This window comes from Chlamydotis macqueenii, chromosome 1 (assembly GCF_036417535.1).
Source record: "Chlamydotis macqueenii isolate bChlMac1 chromosome 1, bChlMac1.mat, whole genome shotgun sequence".
NCBI classification, from domain to species: Eukaryota; Metazoa; Chordata; class Aves; order Otidiformes; family Otididae; genus Chlamydotis; species Chlamydotis macqueenii.
Window position 1 is genome coordinate 43,350,074 of NC_141556.1, and position 11,054 is coordinate 43,361,127.

The 11,054-nt window shown below is 43.7% G+C and overlaps 1 protein-coding gene across 9 annotated transcripts in view; it reads right to left on the minus strand.

Annotated features, from left to right (window-relative positions):
• Positions 1-10,849, minus strand: part of PPP1R12A (protein phosphatase 1 regulatory subunit 12A) — a 124,411-nt gene extending 113,562 nt beyond the window's left edge. For 8 of the 9 annotated variants that reach the window (XM_086749791.1, XM_086749826.1, XM_086749808.1 and 5 more), the window contains exon 1: positions 10,412-10,849. In XM_086749791.1, the coding sequence (XP_086605917.1) occupies positions 10,412-10,648 (237 nt within the window). In that variant the 5' untranslated portion in view covers positions 10,649-10,849. The remainder of the gene's footprint in view (positions 1-10,411) is intronic. The other variant, XM_086749852.1, reaches the window with a different exon arrangement.
• Between the last annotated feature and the right edge of the window lie 205 nt (positions 10,850-11,054).

Here is an 11,054-nt window from a genome sequence, read left to right on the forward strand (position 1 = left end):
TTGGCTGGGTTGTCTGCAAGCAAGTAGAAAATGAGTGACCAGAAAGCCATGTCCAGAGATTCACTAGCAGGAGACAAAATGCAGACTCCTATGAAAAAAAAAAAAAAAAAATCTTTATCATTACAACCTAAAATAATTCAAGTCGCAGTAGCTGAACAAAAGTGGTAGCAAACTGTGAGGTTCAGTAAGCTTTCCAAAAACAATGCTTTATATGGTTTGACAGAAATGAAATTATTACTTAACAACATGAGTCCCAATTTGGTCCACAGGTACAATGCTGTCACCCCAATCTTCACTTTTCACTTTGATTAAAACCTAAGGCAATTCATTTTTGTGCAAGTTCGCAGCAAGCTCAGCACCAGCTTGATTTGAAAAATACTTCCAAAGAACAGGTTAGTAAAACAAGTTTAGGAGTTGTTGACTTTCTGTAACCAGACTTAAAAAAAAAATAACTTAATGCTGCAACAACAGTAAGCAGGGTTACTTACACTTCAAAGAATACAAGGAAGGCTGTCAAAATTAAGATTGATAAGGGAAATAATACAAATAGCTTTGGACTGTTTCATTTCTAGGATGAGGGGGTACACTTTCAGAAAACTCTCGTTGATTTAATTAAGATTATTCATTTAATTAAGCCTACGCATTCAAGTATAACTGCATGTATTTGCGGACATACTGCAAGCAACAACATTTTTGTTAAAACTTGGGATGACATGCTTTGCAGCTTTAAAATATTTTTTCCACTTTGGTAACGGAAGCATAGGTTTTCAATCAAGAATGCTAAAGCAAATTTCAGGACATCAATAAGCCAAAAGTTTCAAAGCCAGAAGTCTGACATGGTATTTTGGTTTCAAAAGGGGCCCACAAGGATCCTGGATTTGACAGAGGAATGTGGCTTCTCAGTGAAAGCTGCATCCAAGTTAAGTGTTTCAGAAAGTAGCATTGACCACACACATACATCAGTATACACACTTGTCAGCTGCGTTCACGTTTGTTACCAGATGAAGATATCGTTATTTTGCCTTAAACAAATACTCAATTCCAGTGTAATATTTTAAGAAAAATACTGTTAAGTAAGTTCATCCTGTAAGTCTGAAGCAGAACTATTAACAAACGGGTTTCACACTGCTAACATTCATCTCAGTCACTCTGTGGAGTGATGCAAAATAGGAGGAAAATTAAATTTACATGAGAAGTGGTATATATACACACACACACACATATATATATATAAACACATATATATATTTCAGATCCACAACACAAGGTCAAGACTTGTGTGTAATCCCTTGATGTACAAGAAATCTCAAATACTCAAGTATGTATATAGAAGATACTTTGGTTACTCTTCCAACTTCACTATCAGGATAGTAATACAGCAACAGCAAAACTAAATAAATAATCATCCCAGAGCTAAAACTTGCAGAGTAATCACCATTGCCCAGCTAAATTATTATGTCAAAGCAAACTGTCATAGTTTGAACTCAAGACTCTGAATTACAATCACCACATCGGGGGGGGGGGGGGGGGGGGCGGAAATCAAAGGATATTTCAAACTGATTTTTAAAAGGAAAAAAAAAATAATTTAAAAAACAAATCAGAGACTTGGCCCCTGACAGGATGTTTTAGAGCTGGAACCACTTCTAATAACCACAGATTACAGATATTCATATCAAAGCAGATGGTTATGTGCTAGTTATAGACCAAATGTAAAATTAAAGTATTTGGAAGTCACAGTAGCATAGGAACTATTTACTTGCAGCCTTGAAGACAAACCTACTTCTGCGTGTAGGCCCAAGATGAGGCTGCATTTGCTGGTCAAGTGGTTGTTTTTTTTTTTTTCTCAGGGGTTTCACCTTCTTAAAGCCCATTCCACTCTTCACTGTTTAACAGACCTTTAGAAGTCATTAGTCTAAGAAATACATTGTTAATGGGGTAAGTGCTAACACCACTCTAGCATAAATGGGAAACAGTCCTGTTCAAAGACTTCATCATATTGCTCTAATTTTTGGTTTTGTGAATGAGTCGTCAAAGTTTCGGTTTCCAGGATAAGCACAGTGGCTGATTCGGTGTTCTCAAAAAACAACCAAAACAGAAAAGCTGCCAAAAAAGCTGGCCGTGTCAAAAGAAAGCATTTTAAAAAAATATCCAGAAATGCTTCTTCCCTAGCCCCAAGTACCCTGATCATCTTTTGCCTTCTTGTTCTATCCTTACAGTCTCAAAATTACTAGAAAGGAAACAGCTGAGGAATGCTGCCACTCTTATGCCATCCTTTCCATTGACTGTCATTTCAGGAATGCGCATAGGAAAGTAAAGCAGCTTGGAATGTCTCCACCCGTCAAGCAGCATCAGAAGCTGCCCAGCTTACCGACAGCTCCACTGCCTTGCAGCTGCATTCCAGTTTGCATTTTTATGGTTGCCTAGATCAATGAAGAAAGATACATTGTTAAGCACTGATACAACTTTTGTTAGGTAAATGTCCTCATACATTGCATGTCCTATATGTGCATACTCTGTATTGATATCACAGTGTGGTAGTAACAAGGTGTAATTTACAATTTCTTGCTTTCAAGTCCCAGAAGGGTGTACTCACACTACAGTTGTCCAAAACTACACCCATATACCTTTTAGAACATATTAGTTTGTTTAAGTCTAACCTGTCTGAAAATAATATTGGATAAAATATAAACATTTGCTAGAACACATGCATGTTCCTCAACTAAGTGTCCCTCAGCAAGTTTGCCTACAACACCAAGCCAAGTGGTGTGGTGTGGTTGACACGCTGGAAGGGAGGGATGCCATCCAGAGGAACCCTGACAGGCTGGAGAGGTGGGCCTGTGCAAACCTCATGAAGTTCAACAAGGCCAAGTGCAAAGTCCTGCACCTGGGTCATGGCAATCCCAAGCACAAATATAGGCTGAGCGGAGAATAGATTGACAGCAGCCCTGAGGAGAAGGACTTGGGGAGTGATGGTGGATGAGAAGCTCTACATGAGCCACCAATGTGTGCTTGCAGCCTAGAAAGCCAACCGCATCCTGAGCTGCATCAAAAGAAGTATGGCCAGCCAGTCGAGAGAGGTCATTCTGCCCTTCTACTCTACTCTTCTGAGACCCCCACTTGGAGTACTGCGTCCAGCTCTGGAGCTCCCAACATTAGAAGGACATGGACCTGTTGGAAAGGGAACAGAGGAGGCCACAAAGATGATCAGAGGGCTGGAGCACCTCTCCTGTGAGGACAGGCTGAGAGAGTTTGGTTTATTCAGCCTGGAGAAGAGGAGGCTCTGGGAAAACATTATGGCGGCCTTCCAGTACCTAAAGGGGGCTTACAGGAAAGATGGGAAGAAACTCTTCAGCAGGACCTGTTGTCATAGGACAAGGGGTAATGGTTTTAAAATAGAGGGAGGTAGATTTAGACTAGATATAAGGAAGAAACTTTTTTTACAGTGAGGGTGGTGGAACACTGGAACAGGTTGCCCAGAGAGGTAGTTGATGCCCCATTCCAGGAAACATTCAAGGTCAAGGTGAGGCTGGACAGGGCTCTGAGCAACCTGATCTGGTTGAAGATGTCCCTGCTTCTTGCAGAGGGGTTGGAGTAGATAATCTTTAAAGGTGTCTTCCAACCTGAACTATTCTATGATTCTTTGAATTCCACATCCTGTCGGCTCAGCCTCAGGAGTCACAACTACACAGAAAGAGGCAAGTAATTTGCCGGGCTCTCAATTTTTGAGAAGATTGCAGTAAGTGTCTCACTAGCCTAAGCAACAACTTTGAGAAACAGAGCAAGTGAGAGTACAAGCAAAGGGATAAACAAGTAAAGCACTGGCCAAGAGCCTGTCAAACCATCTGTTCCATCTAAAATTTAGCATATGCCCTTAAGCCTGGAATACAGATCCTCAGTTAGAAGACCTAAGTTGTATCTCTACTAATGATTTATAATAACTGCTTCTGTCTCCTAGCCTCAGATTTAGCTAACAAACTGAAATTTATAATTTGGTAAAAAATAACATGCTTGCTACTACAATGCCAAGATCAAAAAGGCCTCAAATCAAGAGCGTTCACATCAGTTTTATTCATACATACAAGAGCACATCTCATCTACTCTTACAAGATGCTTTTGATAATTTGTAAGGAAAAAGTGTTCTAACAATACCAAGAATACACCAGAACACACAGAAAACAATAAAGCTTTACTGTAAAAGCAGCATTAATGCTACAGTGAAATTCATAGCTATAGACCAGCAGAAATTGTTCCTGAACATTAGCTTTGCTAAATACTAAAGCCCTACCAGCTGCATTCATCCTTACACTGGATGTAGAACTCTTCCTCCATGACAAGTTTAAGAAATCTGCCAATTACACTAACATGGAAACTTGCTTTAAATACTTAAAATAATTTCTATGTACTAGAATTCACTTGGGTTGTTCTAGCTATGTACAAGAAATATCCATACCAATTAAAGCTGCTAAGTAACCAGACAGAAATCTGTGGTTTAAACTTGACAGACCATGAAGAAGCCAAGAGACACTTGGAGATAACAAACCTTAAAAAGTGAAAAGGTTGTTATTGGTTTATTTTACAAAACACGAAGCAGAATACAGTTCTTTTGAATGCAGCATTTAAATTTCCACTATTAAAGTATATTACAAAGAATCATATTTTTTTCTCTTCTTGCCTCCATTGCAAAAGGTAAAAAAAAAAGTCTTAGGATGACAAGATCAGTAGGAATTTAACAAATGCTTATTGTAGAATCTGAACCTAGCTACTGTAACTACGGAGGGACAGATCTATGGCCCACACAAGAACCAACTCTTATTACAAAGGGGATTTTAAACAAATATGCCTCTGTAGTCTAATCACTGAGTGAAGTCAACATTACAATTATTTCAGGACTCATTTTCTCTGTGCCTTGTTTTACAGATAGAGAATTAAAAAAATAAATTGAGATAACATAATGAAAGCTGAGAAAATTACTCCAAAATTCTCAGTTGTATATCACCTACAATGAAAGCACTAGGGGGTCCAGTGAGTGGGAGGCTGATTCCCCTACGAACAGTGAGATTTGAGTATCAGCTTCATAACTGAGTACAAACCTTTCTGTACGAAAGGAAGTTCTCTTACTTGGCAGTCTTGAAAAATTAAGAAGTCTACCACACACACCAGTATCTTCACTCTTCAAAAGAGGCAGCATAGAAGTCATAGCTAGGAGGTTACTAGCTTTGAGCTACTTTCATATCTTCCTCACCCTTGGTTGTTGGGTGGTGCTGCTATGATGCAAACAGCCTAGAGATTTAAGACTGTAGCAACCTGTTCTTTGCTCTTATGACTTGACATGCTCCGCATGCTGTGGCCTCAGCTCAAATACATGACCTGTGTTATCATTCATCAAAAAGGATCCCGACAGTGCAGTCTTAATGCCCTCTATCAAGTTCTAAGGCAAAGGGATCCAGTGCTGGTAGATTTTATGTCCATTTTTCCATCACTCCTTGCTGCATGAAAGGTTGTCGCAACAAGTCGATGACAACTGTAGCGATACCCTTTACCATATCAGGTACTATAAGCATGCCACCAGGAGTCCTGACAGAATTTTTCACACAAACTATTGCCAAAACTCCAGCAAAAGAAGGTACTTCTTATCCAAGAAATAAATCCCACAGAACCCACAGGAAACATTAAGACAGCAATAACTGTCCTTAAACAGTTAGAAGAAATAAGTGTTCGGTGAAACTCACTTGTGAAGAATTTCTTAGCATCTTAATTACTGCTGAAGGATCAAAGCAGCAGAGTCCTACAGCAGTGGCAACAAATGAAAATTTCTATTTAACACAGTATATTGCTATGGCTGCAAACTAATACATAACTACAATGTTGTTTTAACAGTCTCACCTTTATATTCAATTTAGTACTTGAAAAGATGCAGAAAAACACTGATATTTGCAACAGAGAGATAGCCTTGGGGGAACTTTGCTTAATTAAACTGTACTTGTCCAGGCCAAAAAAAAAAAGCGCACATGAATCCCTCACTAAGGATTAGAAGCCTCTCATGCTGTTGAGCCTTCATCAATGACAACACCTACAGTATTCAGTGATTCCCCCATGCACAGGCAGCCAACATAATTTCCCTTATCTTATCCCCCAAAGTAGTACTCTCCCCAGGAAGAAGCAGATCAAGACAGCAGGACATGCTCCTTTCATGCTATGTGGTGGAATGAGGCCGCAGCACCCACCTTCCTCACCCAGAGAGAATGAGGTCAAAAACAGCTTACCACCTCCTAAGTCTGAGTAGACTCAAATAAAAATGGCAGCCAAAAAGCAGGCTGCACAAATTGTCATACCTAACTACAGCCTAATCTCAGCTACCTTCTTTATCAGGAGCGTGCAAGTACTCCACAGTGCACACCCCACGATCCCAGGGGAGCACCATGCACAGGAAATCCAGCCTTCCAGGAAACTAGTCGCATCACAGTCCCTCCCCAGCACATGCAGCCTTTCCATGGTGCTGCCCAGAAAGGGTGGGCTCCTCTTTCCTGTACAAAGCTCTACCTAACTTTTAGACAAGCTACTTTCAGTCACTCAAGCGATAAATTCCAATCAGAGCTAGTGAACCAAGTCCTCTTTCATGGACAGCAAGGATAGAGAGGAGAGACTCCAAACTCTAAGGAAAGATAGGTGCTAAGCTTTCAGGGTGATAGAACTGAATCCTGCTCTGAATAAATGCCTGCCCTAAAACAGATCAGGTTTTACTGAAAACAGTATATAGTCACTTCTTACCACTGTTTCAGAATATGACACTTGCGCACCTCCCCCCCCCACCAACTATGAATCTGTGAGGTCACAGCTCATCTCCAGGCTTCGTCTTTCTCTCAAGTCCTCCTTCAATTGTTAAGGCAGATTAGAAAAGCTGCACGATCTGTAAGTCAGATCTCATCCTGCATGACAACTGTCTGGGAACGCAATATTTAAAAACAATCAACTTCCACCTCCACTAAATTCGACCAGAAGAGACATGTGGTTGTAAGTTTAAGGTTTAAAATTAAACTAAGTTTTCTAGTCTTACAGACGCATACACACAGTAAGTCTATAATGCAGGACATTGCAGCAGAATACATACCACTCTGCTGCAATATCCTACATTGCATACACCTCCCATAGATAGAAAAATGGTATACCCAGTTTTGTACTTTGTGCTGAAGGCCTGACCTGAACGTATGCTAAAACAAGTTCTTAAAGAGAATGACATTCGAACCCAGCATTACACACAGGAATAATAATCACCATCTAATGACAATTTTTCCCCCTTCTGCAAAATCTTTAACTCAAAGAAACTTAAGTGACATGTCCTCAGATATGATGCACTCAAGCCCACTCATTTATGCACATGCAAATATAAAACAACATCACTCATTGGTAATGTCAAGAGATGAAGAGAGTCCCTCATATACGCTCTCCCCCCTCCTCCTCTGAGCTACAAAGGCAACTGTAATTTTTTTTCCTGCGTGCATTAAGAGAAACAATTCTACATAAAGCTTTCTGATGCTGATGGCATTCTACCCCCCGATATAGGGAAAGTTTAGCTAATGGCTTTAGCAACAAAGCTTGATGCTCCATTAAAGACCAGATCTGAAGTTCACCAGAATTTCAGGATTAATAGCACTTCCCTTCATCAGTTCCAACCACCTGGGCTGTGGAAAAGAAACACAGCTTAAGTCTCTTCCTATAACTGTCCTATCTAGCAGCAAAAACAAAGGTTGAATAGTATATTAAATATTTAATTATATTGCTATTTCAGACACATGCATTTCTTCACAATAACCACAAAAGAGTTAGATGCAAGACAAAAAGGACACAACCCCAAAAAGGTACAGTCACTTTATCTTTGCTGAGATAAATTTATTCCTGTGAAGCAGTGAAGTCTACATGGGACTTGACAGACAACAAAAATAAAAAAACCCAAACCCATAACCAACCAACCAAAAAAAAAAAAAGCACAAAGCAACAGCAATGACAGTCAAACACAACAACATGGACTTCCATACAACCAACATCAGTCAGTCAAAACTCTGCCAGGAAAAATGACAAGTTTTGGAAGAGCTGCCTTTGGGAACAGATAAAGCTTTGTTTCATGCCACCACCAAATTTTATCAACTGAATTAATGTTATAGACTGCATCATGTATGATTTGCACCTTTTGTATGAGATATTACAGGAAAACAAGATTTATTGATAATAATGAAGTGAAACCATTCAGGGTTGGTCATGGGCAGAGGTTTGTTATATGTCTTTTTTTTTTTTTTTTTAAAATAGCAACCAGCAACATTAATTTACCAGACTGCCTCAAGAGGATTATAACTTCACAATTGATCTTTTTATTTGCTTTTAATATCATAAAACCAGAAAAGGCTCTTCGGTATCACCAGAGGACAGGAGGGGAAGAGGAAGAGAGTGAGCAAGAGTTTTAGTAGTGATGTAAATCTCCACCTCAGTTCCCTTAGCCTTTGCCCTTCCAAACTGCAACCTGACTACAGGTAAAAAGAACGGGAGAATAAGCTCAGAATTTGTTATATTATCACAGAAATTTTGACAATGCCATCTGGACTTCACAAAGAGAGATAACACCATTCATCTCTTACTCTAACAATAGAGTTAAATCAAACGTCATCCTTTCCTGCCAATCACTGAAGTACAGTAACTTGCAGACCCAACGATCTAACCAGTTAAGGCACAACTTATAATGCAGAACTCCTGGAACCACAAAGCAATCATAGCCTGATTAGAGAAGGATAAATACAAAAAACCTCACTACGACGTGACCAGCTAGCCTGAAGTCAAGTAACCATGCTGCAGTAACATGCTGACAGGCTTAACCACAACACACATTCATTCTTCCAGTTCAGTTCACAACCGAAAGTAAACCAATACCTTTTTACAGGGGAGCAAGTGACAATTTATACACAGGAAATAAAGTAGAGAGTAGTAAAATTTCACATCTTATGTTCAGGAGGGGATTCTATCCAGTACTATGAAGCAACTTATGTATTTGTAGAGACTCAGAGCCTTGAAAAATCCATATAGAATGGATAAAATATATTAAACTAAAATGAGGTGGTAAATTGAAGAGAAGTACTGTATAACAACAATGTCCTAAATACCTTACCTAACCATTCTGGGAAGATTTCTACTTGATCAACCTACATCTCATAATCATTAAGATTTTTTTTTTTTTTAACTGCCAGACAACTTCTAAGCATACGTACAAGAAGCTAGCCTGTCAAAGATTTTTTTTTTTGCTTTTTGGATATCCAGCAAATCTAATATTGTGTGCAAGCTTTTGGCCTTCTAGAGAAACAAAAACTATTCAGGCAAACCCGCATTATCTCTGGATTGCCACAGCCTTTCCTTATTTGGCTAACGTTTTGAGATTCCAATCAGACTGCTATGAAGTTCAACATGCACAAAGCATCCATTTTGAGGAAACTTCACAGCCAGTTTCCCTTCCATTCCCCCCCTGACCCAAGTGAAAGTTATCTCCCCCGGCACCAACCCCCCTCCCACACACCCACACCAGAACAAAGCAATATGGATTCGGTTTTTTCACTGCTCTCCAACGCACGAAAAAGAAAACTGTAAGGGCCCTGCTCCCCTGAAAGTTCAGCTTTCACACTGCGGCAGAAGCCGCCACTAAAGAAAGCAAGCAGCCTGTTATTGATACACGTTTCTATATTAGGAACAAAACACTGGTTCCCCTTAGAAACCGGAGATGATCCGTCTCTCCACAGGCACACACGAGCGGGGTTTAATCGGCTCAACTGCTGAGAGATCGGGGGGAAACAGGGAAGTGCTACCGGGGTCCCGGGCCAGAGGCAGCAGGGGGAAGCGACCCCGGGGCGAGCCCGCCCCCCTCACCTGCCGGCCACCACCCCTCCGCCGAGGGGCACCTGTCCCGTCCCCCCCACTCCCGACAGCTCGGGGCAGGGCCCGCTCCCCCCGAAGGAGGCGCTGCCAACAGGGGAAGCGAGGCGAGCGGGGAAAGCAAAAGAGGGTCACCGGCACCTCCTCCCCGCCGAAGGAGAGGCCCAGCCGCCCCCTTCCGACACCCGGCCTGCGAGAAGGGGGGACCCTGCCTCTCGCCCCCTTCAGCCCAGCCGGTCCGGGCCGCCCCTCCGCCTCGGAGCCTGACCCCGGTCGCCACCACCTCCCGCCCTGTGCTGCCGGCCCCTCCCCGCCCCGACACCCCCCAGCGGAGGGGAGAGCAGCCGCCTCCGGCCCCTTCCCCTTCCTCCTCCTCCTCCCCCGGCGGGGGGGCACTTCGCCGGCTGGCCTCGCCCCCCCTTCCCTGCCTGCCCCAGACCTGGTCTGGCCGCCAAGCTCGGCCAGACCCCCCCCACCCCCCCGGCGGGAACGGCTCCGCACCGACCTGGTGGAGCGCGGTGAGCCCGTCCACATTGGCGTAGTTGATGTCGGCGCCCCGCTCCAGCAGCCGCAGCACCTCCTCGGTGTCCCCGCTGGAGCAGGCGGCCAGGAAGACGGCGCCGTCGTCGAACTTCACCTTGGTCTTTTTACGCTTGACCACGGGCGGCTCCAGGTCGGTCTCGGAGCCGATCCAGCGCTTCAGTTGCTCGTTCCGCTTCTGCTTGGCGTCCGCCATCTTCATACCCCGCTCCCGCCTGGCCCCCTTCAGCTACCGCCGCGCCGAGGATAGGCTATATACCGCCGGTATCCCACCGCGCACCGCGGCCCGCGCTCGCCCTCGCTCGCTCACCCACCCAGATGGAGGGCGCAGGGCGGGAGGGGACCGGCGGGGCGGGGCGGGGCTGAGCTGGGGCCGGGCGGTGGTGGCGGCGGCGGCGGTGGCCGCGGCCTCCTTAGCATAACCCCGCGAGATTTCCCGGCTGCGGGGCGGAGCCGGGACGGGGACGGGGGAGGGGAGCGTTGCGGGAGGGCGGGCGCAGGGCGGCGAGGCAGCGTCACGGGTGGCAGCGGGGGGCCGGGCGGGGGAGTGTCTCCCCCGCCACCGCCTGTGTTGTGACTGGGGCGAGGCCGGCTCGGTTTGCCTCATC